The 11836-nt window shown below is 45.2% G+C and overlaps 1 protein-coding gene across 2 annotated transcripts in view; it reads left to right on the top strand.

Moving 5' to 3' along the window:
* The first annotated feature begins 2862 nt into the window (after nucleotides 1-2862).
* Nucleotides 2863-11836, top strand: part of LOC122390253 (T-box transcription factor TBX1-like) — a 28683-nt gene continuing 19709 nt past the window's right edge. Inside the window, exon 1 of one of the 2 annotated variants that reach the window (XM_043382991.1) lies at nucleotides 2863-3374. In XM_043382991.1, the coding sequence (XP_043238926.1) occupies nucleotides 3239-3374 (136 nt within the window). In that variant the 5' untranslated portion in view covers nucleotides 2863-3238. Of the gene's footprint in view, nucleotides 3375-9983; nucleotides 9996-11836 lie in introns of those variants that run through there. The other variant, XM_043382992.1, reaches the window with a different exon arrangement.

Genomic DNA, 11836 nt, shown 5'->3' with positions numbered 1-11836 from the left:
TTGCAGCCATTGGGAAAGTGGTATATCTATGCAGCACCGTTTCCAGCAGAACGGCTAATGAAATTAAAGCAGGGAAAAGTCACAACGAATCTTGCATTACGTAACCAAGTGGCATACGATGGCTCAGATCAAGCTAGTCAGTTAGCCTCGTGAGTCGAGGCGAGAGGCCGTGCGGCTCAGTTCTGCGCCCGGGAAAGGGCGGGCTGTGGCTCGTACAAAAGGTGACTGTGATTGATTACGAGCGAGCGAGCGCAGCGAGCGAAGTGAGTCTTTTCAATATAACGGAAAAATCTCAGTATGAGCGGCCCGGCCCGGCCCGGCCTGTAACGCTTTTGAGAGGCTTATATCTCAGCAACCGCTGGACCGATTGGCCTGCGGTCTTTTTTGTTGGGTAGCCCCATCCCTTCTACCCCGTAATTGACTACTTTTGATACATCTCAGTGACCGTCGTGGCACGTGCCACGTGAAAAGTCAAGGGTGTTCATTTTCAAGCTGTTTTGCAAAAGTAGTGATTTTGAGAGGCTCATATCTCAGCAGCCGCTTGGGTGATTGACTTGCGGTAATTTTTGTAGGGTAGCAGCATCCCTTCTACCCAAAATAGGATACTCTCGATGCATGTGGGTCACCCCCAGTGCACGTGCAAAATACAACAATAAGAGGTGCCAAATTTGTTCCCATTTCAGTAACTCGGTAATTACAGGGCGATTTCGCTGAAACTTGGCATACAGGTAGGCACCCACCAGGCAATGCATTCCCATGTGTTGCGGTTAGGGTGCTACTGCACGTGCGCACGTGCAGGGGGCGTTTCCAGATCTCGAGAACGGCTGGGCCGATTGCGCTCAAATTTGGTACACGGTTGGGGACCAGTTAGTAGGGTGCCGTGCAAAAGTCATTTTGGGCCCCGTTTGCACGTGCGCACGTGCAGAATGCCGCTTCCAGATCTCAGGAACGGCTGGTCCGATTGCGTTCAAATTTGGCACACCGCTAGCGACCGGTTAGAAGGGTGCTTTGCGCAAGCCCGTTGGAAGCACCCTCTCGCCCTTCCGCACGTGCAGGGCTCACTATCTCGCTCGCTCGTTCTTCGCCCAAAAGGCGTTTTACTGGTAATTATCGGTGGTGAAGGCGCTCTTTGGTTGGGAGGTCTTGAAGTCATCATCCATGATTGAAAGCTACTTTGTGAAGTGCTGTGTTGAGAACTACTGCCAATTATCAACAATAAGGCAGGTAGGGCATTTTCTCTGAACATAATGTAATATTGGCCATTATCACTGGCACACTGGTACATATTTGGTGCATATTAGGTGCAGATTTAGTCAAATTAAGTTCATAGCTGTTTGTTTTTGCTTTTTAGTAGGTTTCCGCCTTAGGAAGCAATCGTAGATCCTTTGAATGGTTTATCAAGCTATCAGACGTTAATTTCCATTACAATATTCCTCTGTTACGTGTTTCCGGCTGTTATTCCATTGACATAATTTTCAAATATCATTCCAAAACAAAAACAGCGACAAGCACGTCTCCTTTATCCAATGAAGAAAAAAAACGTGACACGGAAATGGCAGTGCATGGTTAACAAACAGTTCTGTAAGACGGTGTTGCGAGTCTAAATAGGTACTAAGTACCTATTGCTTTTTACTGATTGACACTGTTTGTTACTTGTGATGATCGAAAGGCTCTCAAGTTTCAGCAGCGTTTTGATACAGGGTGATCACGAAAGAATGACATAAAGTAAGCCCCCACGGGAGACACATAATTTATATTTTTACACATAAACAACACACCGTTAGATTGACAAATGTTGGACATTTGACATCACACAAACGGAAGTCAGTTATGATACTTGGTTTGCCTACAGGAGGTGCTCGAAGTTCCCTAGCTTTTCCTCGCGGCAGAGCTCGGCCATACTTCCACTCCGTGCGCCTTCTTGATTTGAATCAGTTTCTGTGGATTTGTCGTTGACCAGGAAACCGTATTCTTCCTATTGGATACTGGCTGTAGTATAAAGCACTTTTCGCCACTCCAGATCACCCCTTCGAATCATTCTTTCCGCTTGACCAAGCCAGAAGGTGCACACTTTCAGTCTCGAGACAATGCTGTCAGAGGAGAAGACGGTCTTTAGGATCGGACGGTGTGATTCCCAGTTCAGTTTCTGGCGGTAATTTGTCCATACATTCCAGAAGGACATTTGCATGTCTCCTGAAGCCATGCGAACGTGGATATTGTGTTGATTTTGTAGAATTGCTATGGACTCTCCACCTCTGTCAGCAATCAGCAAGCACCCAGCACCCTTGGCCACCCTACTCTGGATTTTTCCTGCCTCCACTTCAGCTTTTACCCCAAAACAGCTAAAGAAGCCGCGAAGCGAGCTCTAGATCCTTGATGAGCTGAAGGCTGCCGTGAGTCGCCGAAGGTTTTGCCCATAGGATGATCGACAGCCATCTGGGACGTGTGGCGCGGCACAAGCGGCTCGGGCTGAGCTCCGCTGCGCATAGAGGGGAGGGAACTTTGAGCACCTCCTGTAGACGAACAAGTGTCACAGCTGACTTTCGCATATGAAATGTCAAATGTCCAAGATTTATCATTCTAACGGTGTGCTTTTTGTGTATTAAAATACATGTTATGTGCCTGTCGTGGGTGCTAACTTAATGTCATTCTTTATTGATCACCCTGTAATCCCGTATTACCAATTTATGATGAATTATTCTAATTTACATAATTCCTAGGTAAAATCAGGACACTAAAGACTAACGAGAGGCTTTCAGCAGTGCCACTTTTTCTTTTAGTTAAGTACTAAGTAGGTACTGCAAAGTTGCAGTGGTGACTTTGCACATTCTGTTATCCGTGATTGATAGACATTCATTTTGGAATAATTTATATAAAAATAAAAATACAAAGTATCCGATACCCGGATCTCGCTCGTCATGCCCATCACCTTTCTGTCCTGCACCGGTCACCTTCCACCAGCCATTGGGGTCTCTATCGCACCGGGGACAGCTCGGCTAGACAGCTACGCGACCCGGCCCGGCGGCGGTGGCCGGCAGCCGCGGCGCGGTAAAGCACGCCCTCCCGGCAGTGCGCTGGCCCCGCCCCCGGCCGCCAGCAGCCAATGAGCGGGCGTTATGCCGGGCGCCGGCAGCACCACGAAGTGTGATTTGATCCCGGCTTGGGGCGCCCGGCGGGCGGATTAGCCACGGTGCCGGTGGGGGTGTGAGGTGCGACCCAGCCGCCACTGTGAGCCGTCATGGGCGACTGGAGCGGTCTGAGCCCGCGCGCCAGGGCGTTTTCCGTGGCGGGACTGCTGCAGCTCTCGGAAGCTGCAGGTCATGCGGGTCGAGCGTCTCGGCGATCGGAGACGACTGAAAACGATGGCAGTTCAGGTGAGCTAGTGATCATAGAGTTCAGTGTCCTATTTGATTAGCTGTTTTTTTTTTAAAGCTGACAAATGATGTCAACCGACTGATGGCAGCTAAAAACAAAACGTCTGGTGTTTATTTGAGGAAGATAGAAATGACAGCTGACCGTTCAAAAGTGCCAAACATGATATCTATAAAACGAATGTGACCAAGGAACATGTCTTGTTCGAACGCAAGTGAACTTGTATATTTGTATATTTTGAATGTAATTTGGAATGCAAGTACCTAAAAGGTGTAGATGCACAAACGAACGGTTAACATTCGCCGGAAATATCAATTTTGCCGGTTTTATGCATCCTGCCGTCCTCTAGAACGCTTACTTTGAGATCACTACACATGTGCCGGTTTTTGCCTTTGACCTTGACCTCTGACCTCAAAAATTGACCTGAGTTCAAACATTTTAGATGCTTTATTCCCCGCCCCGGTATGCCTCAGTGAACCGGGATGCAAAATTAAAAAAATGGATGCTTTAGAATCGTCTTGTAAAGGTCTTTCGTTTGGTACCGCTTTTGTTTTCGTAGCTCCCTTGTTTACCGAGTTAGACGGGGGGGGGGGCGAAAAACGAAAAACCACTGCAGCCCCCCGGGCTGCAGCCTGCAGTGGTTGGGATTACCCCCGGGCCCGGTCGGGTTAAGGTGTTGACTTCGGGTCAAGATCAGGTCAGAGCCACTCATGTGACGAAACTGGCTTAAGGGGGTCATAACGCATATCATCCGATTTTGCAGGATTCTCGAGTCCATTAGTGGTTTTTCCGACTTGCCAGCTGTATTTGATCGGGAGTTATTGACCAAAAACTTGGCGACTGAAAATGATGGCAGTTCAGGTGAGCTAGTGATCATAGAGTGTCCTATTTGATTAGCTGCTGTTGTTTAAAGCTGACAAATGATGTGAACCGAACTTTGTGACGTCATAAACGATGTCATGCAAGGTCAGCGATGCAAAAGTGAAGCATCGGACCTTGTAATGACTGTTCATGAAATCATGATGCCATGTGCTTTAGTTGGTTTTACATATTTCCCAATGCAAAAATACAGTTTCCATATTTTCTGCATTGACTTATATTGGTGAGGTTACGTGACCAGCCTGACCTCGTGACCAGCCTGGTGAGCTTCTGGAAAAATCCGAGATAATTAAGTTGTGAGACCTCTGAAGGATGTTAAGTCCTATAAGCTTTATCTCCCCATAAAGGATTCCCTGACATTGCAATTGACGGCGTCGCGAACTTGCGACATTTTAGGGCCTTGCAGACTGCAGAGGTTCATTTATGACGTCATAAGCCAGTGACCTGACCTGAACTGAACATGCAGTTAATGTCGTAAGTTCCAACTTGAACCAAGAGTCAGGTATGTAAATTTTCAGCTCTCTGTTCCCAGCATTTTCCAAGCAAGTGCGAAAAAAAACGTATGGGGGCAGCACCCCTTCGCTTCGACCGGCGAGGGGAGGGCCACAACTACAAACGTTAGTGGAATAGCAAATTTTGATGGGCTTTCTCATTCCTAGCTGAATTATTCACGCCTATCCCGAGTCACTGGTTGGAAGTTAGAATATGGAGTTACCAGTGCAGTAGCGAGAGCCTGGGAGTGGGTTTGAGTCGCTAATGAACCCCTACGGCTGGAACAGGCTTTCGGCTGTCATGAAATGGCTATTCCAGTTTCCAATATATTATAATTTGCTTGCATCAAACGCGTCCACCTCACTGCGTGCAACGTTTTTTTTTCGCCTTCATTCATATAAAGGGGCCGTGCCAAGGACCGTGCGCGCCATTGTAATTCACCCTCACGTATTGAAAACGGACCAAATAATTGCACCCGAACTTTATATGAATCCAGAACGCAACTAGCACATCGACAAGATGTCAATTGAGCAATTTAAGAGTAACATCAAATATCCCCATTCTGAGTCTGGTTCTCGAACACGACGAGACCGACTGCTTTCAAATGTTTCTTTTAAAGTGGCATCCCACCTTTACTTTGAGTTGAAATTGCCAGCTTGAGGTCCCTGGCTCGCAATTACCGGTTTGGGCACGGGCAATTTCGATAAGTGCCTTAATTCGGTAATATCTAATATCAGAGTCTGTAGCACTCGAATACTAAGGGGTTAGCACGTTTGAATGGCCTCTTAGACTTTAGGACGGAATCGCAGAATTAACGTTTTGCAAGCCTTTTACTAAAAAACTTTGGCCAAAAAGATGCACAATATAGCTTTACTGTATGCCTGGTCTATTCAAATACATTAGCCTGAGGGGTGTGGTAATAACTGGTGTAAGCAAAGTGACCACGGTCAAAAATGCATTACCAAGTCAACATTTTGGGATGGCCTCGTTCAAAAAACGGCTAAGAGCTTCGGTCTAGACAATTATTTTATCGTTGGCATACAGTAAAATACATACCAAACTCGGCCGGTGATAAATTTTCAAGACCTCAGTCCTTACTGATTTTTGAACTCGGCCTTCGGCCTCGTTCAAAAATTCAGTAAGGACCTCGGTCTTGAAAATTTATTTACACCGGCCTCGTTCAGTATTATATACTACATGGCTATACGATAAAAGCATTTGCAGCACACGCGCAATATCCTTCGCACTTTACGGGATTCCAAACTATTGCTTTTAAGTTCAAGTTTGCGCAATGGAAAGCATTTATGACGTCATATGAACTTTATAAATAATACAGAACAGACCGAAAATAATAAAGCCTTATGTCATCAAGGCGTCTTCGAGCTTACTTAATTATACTCGATAACAGTTTTTAAGTTTTAATGGGAAAGCTTTGCTTTTTTACGTTTCTCATGAACAGCTAAGCGTTTTATCTGCTGTTTTGTTTTTGTGAATGGAATAGCCATTTGTGATAAGCGAATAACTAAATGGCCACCGGAGTGGCTCATTTTAACAACCGCAAAAATAGCTATGGCACGCGCAGTTGAACGGGGTGCAGGGGCGAATTTCGCCAACTTCTCCTGTTTTTGGCAAATAAACCATGCCGTAATATTCTATTGACGTTAAATTTTCAGTACCTGCCTGAAATTAAACTGCATATTTTGCCGTGAAAGCGATAACAATCGGTCCACAACTTTTCTACTAACACGGGTGTACCGTGTAAAGTCAAACATCTTGCCAGAGCGGCGGCGCAGAAGCGCGGCGGCCGGCACCGGCCGCTACTCGCCGCCTGATAGACTGTACCGGTGCCGGACGGTTTCGTCCTGCCAGTACCGCTGCTAGTGATCGCTTCGCGTCAAAATATCTGTGAAGGCTTAGAAATGTGGTGTAAAGGCAATCTTATGGTCACATAAATACGAAAATCAGCCGGTAAAATTTTGGGTTACGACTTACGAGAATGATAAACATAAAAATGTGACTGAACGGCTTCCCGCGTCGGCTGATCGCCGCCTCAACCGGAAGACATCTTACTCTTAGCAGAGTGATTGGATTGACTAGAAATTCGTAATGTATTTTGAAAAATTATGTGCTGTCGTTTAGTGAAATAAATAAGAAAATCGGCCGGTAATTTTTTGAGTTATGGGAGTCTAAACATAAAATAGTTAGTCCCTCATATGGCAAACTTAACCCCATTTGTCCTCATTTGACATTGACGATTTTGATCTAATGTCATGAAATTAACGCACAGTCGAGTTCCCCACCACCCCCACCAACCCTTTAAATTTCGTCTTTTAGCTTCCAGAGGAGTTAAGATCTTAGGGGAAGGGCGACATTCGCCCCCCCCCCTTTCCGCTGGGAGAAGTTCTCGGAACCCTTCCACTGCGCGTGATAATTTACAATCATTAATCTGGGATGACAACCGTCTACAGGACTCTGGTGTGTCCCATATCGACCAAGATATTTATGTATTTTGCAATCACTCACTGTGCCGATATTCAAAAAGGAGACAAAAAGTCGGCCGAAAACTACAGAAGTGTTAGCTTGCTGCCTCTCTTCGCAAAGATTTTAGAAAAAGTGGTTTATGACCAGCTTTACCGGCACGTGGCACCGGCACTCTGCAACGAGCAGCACGGTTTTGTGCCGGGCAGATCATGCACCAGCAACTTGGCCGTCTTTCTGACCTCGGCGTGGGAGGCCATATCGGAGGGATACCAGACAAACACGATATAATTATACACCGACTTCACAGCGGCCTTTCAAAGTGTAAATCATGGTTACTTGATCCACAAACTAAAAAATTCGTTCCACGTCCACGGCTCAGCTCTCATGTGGTTTGTCTCGTACCTCTCCGATAGGCGCCAAAGAGTCACACTGAACGGCAAAACGTCGGAATGGACTAGTGTCATTTCGGGAAATCCAGAGGGGTCATTGATTGCTCCAATCCTATTTTCTATTTTTATCAATGACCTCCCTTCCGATCTAGACTCAGAATGTTTACTCTACGCAGACGATGCCAAAATCTTCAGGAAAATCACGACGCGCCAGGATGCTGCCACTCTGCAGACGGACATCGACCGGCTGAGCTCCTGGTCGGCCACATGGGGTCTGTCTCTAAACCCAGCCAAATGTAAAGCATTCAGTGTGACTCTGCGGCGCGCTCCCGTTCGGACCACCTACCGTATTGGCAGCGCTGTTCTGGAGAGCGTAGACGAGATCAAAGATCTTGGCGTCACAATTGACAGCAAGCTGTCATTTTCGGCGCACGTGTCCCGGATTGTATGCCATGCAAACAGGGCCCTAGGCCTGATGATCAGAACCTTTCAGGCCGGGACTAAGAGATCGAAATTTAACAAACATACGTTACTCGTTACTTACTATGCCAATGTTCGTTCAATTTTGGAATACGGTTGCGTGGTCTGGGCGGGAGCGGCCAAATCCCACACAGAGCGGGTTGATCGTGTGCAGCACAAATTCTTGTTGTGGTTGAATAGCCACACATCCTCGCCATGTTCCTCTCTGTCCTATCCTTCTCTTCTGCATCATTTTGGTATTACATCACTGTCTGTCCGTAGAAACCAACACGACCTGCTCTTCCTGAGGAATATCCTGGCCGGTAAAATCCGTTCTTCTAACCTCCTTGGTAGATTTCCGCTCCATGTGCCGCCGCGATCAACCCGCTCACAGCGGCTCTTCGCCGAGCTTCCCTGGCGCGTACGGACCGTCGGGGATGGTTTTCTGCGCCGACTACCGAAGGCCATGAACGTGTTTTTAACTAGAAGTCCCGCTGATGTTTTTAGCGATAGTTTCTACACTTTTAGAGGACACGTTTTAAACTATGTGAAAGGGCTGGAAGCAGCGTGATCGCATCCGCTGTGCTTTTAGTGTTTCTTGTTTACTAGGCTTTTTAGGCTATTATTTATTTATTTACATCTCCTGTGTTTATAACCCTACGTGTTTTTATCTTCAGTGTGTGTGTGTGTATGTAGGTGTGTGTGTGTTGTGTGTGTGGGTGTGTGCTGTTTTACTGTCTCTTTGACTTCGCCTTTTAAGTGGACTTATTGTCTGTTGGCGATTTTAAATATACAAATACAAATACAAATACAAATACTCCTTTATGAACAGTGCCGTTTTTTAACTGCCTTTTTATTTCTTTGGTTGTTTTCATATGTTATGCCCATATTTTGATCGACCGAGGCCATTGCAGGGCCTACAGGATATTAAGGGTTAGGGTAGGGGACTTTGGTCTGGGTGACTACCATCATGCATCACAATGGTTTAGCCCATTCCGTGAAACAGGCCACACAGCCGTATAAACGGTCGTCCCACCGCACAGGAGCCTGCTCCGATCACGATGGGGTTACCCGAGGTCCAGAGAAGGATGTACGAGATCTAGAATCGGCACCCTCCACGTGCGCATGTGCAAACTGGAACCAAAGTGACTTTTTTACGGCATCTCACCAACCGGTCCCTAAACGCTTACCAAATTTGAGCGCAATCGGCCCAGCCGTTCTCGAGATCTGGAGACGCCCCCTGCACGTGCGCACATGCAGTAGCACCCTAACCGTAAACACGGGAATGCACTGCATGGCGCAATGCAAATGCTATACCTACATGCCCAAGTTTTAGCGAAATCGCCCCAGTAATTCCCGAGTTATTATAATGGGAACAAACTTGGCATCTCTTCCTTCTGCAGTTTCCACGTGCAGTGAGGGTGACCCACATGCATTAGAGTACCTGATGTTTGACAGAAAGGATGCAACTTCCCTACAAAAATTACCGTAAGTCAATTACCCCAGCGTTTGCCGAGATATAGGCCTCTCAAAATCGCTACTTCAGCAGAACAACTTAACTTAGCTCTTCACGTGGCACGTGCCACGACGGTCACCTAGATGCATCAAAAATAGTCAATTACGGGGTAGAAGGGTTGGGGCTACCCCAACAAAAAAGACTGCAGGTCAATCGGTCCATCGGTTGCTGAGTTATAAGCATAGCTCTCAGGCGTTACCGGCCGGGTCGGGCCGGGCCGGGCCGCTCGCGTATTTACAAATTACAACCGAGCTCCGCCGTGGGGTAAGGTGGGCAGGGGTTTTTGCACTACGGCTGCAGTTGAACTACCGTCTGTGGTAGAAACTTCAGGATGATGGCGCGTTTCATACGAAATCTGGCGCAATGTTTGTTTGCTTCAACTTACTTGTATTGTTATTGTTATTGCTGTGAGCTCTCGAAGTGGGAGTGTTTCAGCAACAGTTTGTGGATTATTTGAGTTTCTTGATATAAAAATCGAATAATAGTATGAATCATTGTGTGGAAACTGCAAATACTGATATAATCATTTGCTTAGTTTGGGAATTGATACACATTTTTTAGAGGTTTGTCTGGCAAATGGTGTAACAAACTGAAACTTCAAGCCTATCATGATCTGAAGCTGTTGTAACAAATCAAAATTGCTTTGATGTTCCATAGTACCTTGTTGGAAAGACTGGAGCATGGTTCAAGATGATGTGTAAAAATTCAAGATTTGTGCAAAAGCTTATGACTGAAGAGCGAAAACAGTTCTATATGATGGCTCAATCAAACGTGGAAATGGACGATAAAAGTAGAGTTTCAACATTCGAGCATGTGAGGATAACTTCAGAACTTCATAGTTCTTGTAGTATTGCATTCTTCTTATGTACAGTTCTAGGTTTTGTTAGGATATTCAATTTCAATGTGTCAGTTGAGATATAGGTGGATTGCGGACAAAATTTAGAATCATTGCATGGTAGATAGGTACTTGTTCGGTAAAAAGGTATGTGATGAATGCCACGAGAAGGTTCTTTTATGATTTAATATATGGTCATTGTTGTACCTACAAAAATACAAGCTTACTACTTACTAGCACCTAATTAGTAATTATGGAATCAAATCGAAAGTATTTGCTATGAATGTAAATATGTACCTGCAAAATATGTCAATAAATTTGTGTGATCATGACCAGAGAGCTGTATCAGCTGGGCATTTATGTTGCTTCTTACATTAGTGTTAAGCATAGTAATTATGGATGAACTTTGTGCCAATATCTTCAATGCACAGTGTATGTAGCATGTCTACAACCCTCACTGAACCTACTGTAGCTATAGGCATTTGGCACCAGCAAGACCAAGGGCATGAACTTCACAGTTGGACAACCCTTTGTCATGTACCACCAGTCACTTTTTTCCCTTAACCCGCGCCCCACTGGGGGGGGGGCTATTTATAGCCCCCCCTCCCGTTTTTTCTGCAATAACTTCCAAACCGCTTGACGAATCGACGCCAAACTTTCAGTACCTTCGGCTGCATCAATTTGACACCTTGTGTCAAAATTTGAACTTCGTAGCTACCATAGGTCGGCCGGAAATGACGTCAGAGTGACGTCATGTTCGTCCGATTTCAACGCAAAACATTGAACCACGGCAATCGCTCCCAAGAGCTCAGTTTTTAAGCTAGATCCAATTTCTTTGCATGAAAGGACTCAGAATTGACCGCGCTATCAAACTGCTATCTCGGATTTTCAAAATTTTGAAAATTTCGAAAATTTTATATAATAATAATCAAAATTTATATTTTTATATTTTTTTCAAAAAGTTTTTGACTTTTCGAAAAAACCGGAATATATGTGACAGAACGCATGATTATGACTAACTCTAGCAAGTTTTAGCTAAATATCTTCAAAAATGGCCAAGTTATCCGCATTATTGCAAAAAATTCACAATTATTAATTTTTAAAATCAATTTTTCAGTACGTATTTGGCATCGTACACCAATATAAATGGCACCATCGTGTTCCTGAGCTCAAACTGCATCCAATAGACACCTTTTTTGTTGAAAAATTTCAACTTCAAAATTTGACCTTTTTTTACCTGAAAGTGACCTGACCTAAGCTAATTTCGACTCAAAATGACCTTGAATGACACACACGACATCAAATTCGAAATCTATGGCCTAAATGGACCATAAAACATGTGTCACGTGACCGACGCATGATATAATATTTTCGTGACCTGTGATGACCTGACCCTGACCTGAAAATCAAAGT

Source organism: Amphibalanus amphitrite, unplaced genomic scaffold (assembly GCF_019059575.1).
Source record: "Amphibalanus amphitrite isolate SeventyFive unplaced genomic scaffold, NRLGWU_Aamphi_draft 000388F_arrow, whole genome shotgun sequence".
NCBI classification, from domain to species: domain Eukaryota; kingdom Metazoa; phylum Arthropoda; class Thecostraca; order Balanomorpha; family Balanidae; genus Amphibalanus; species Amphibalanus amphitrite.
The sequence above is the reverse complement of the archived record's forward strand: the minus strand, read 5'-3'. Positions and strand labels throughout refer to the sequence as shown.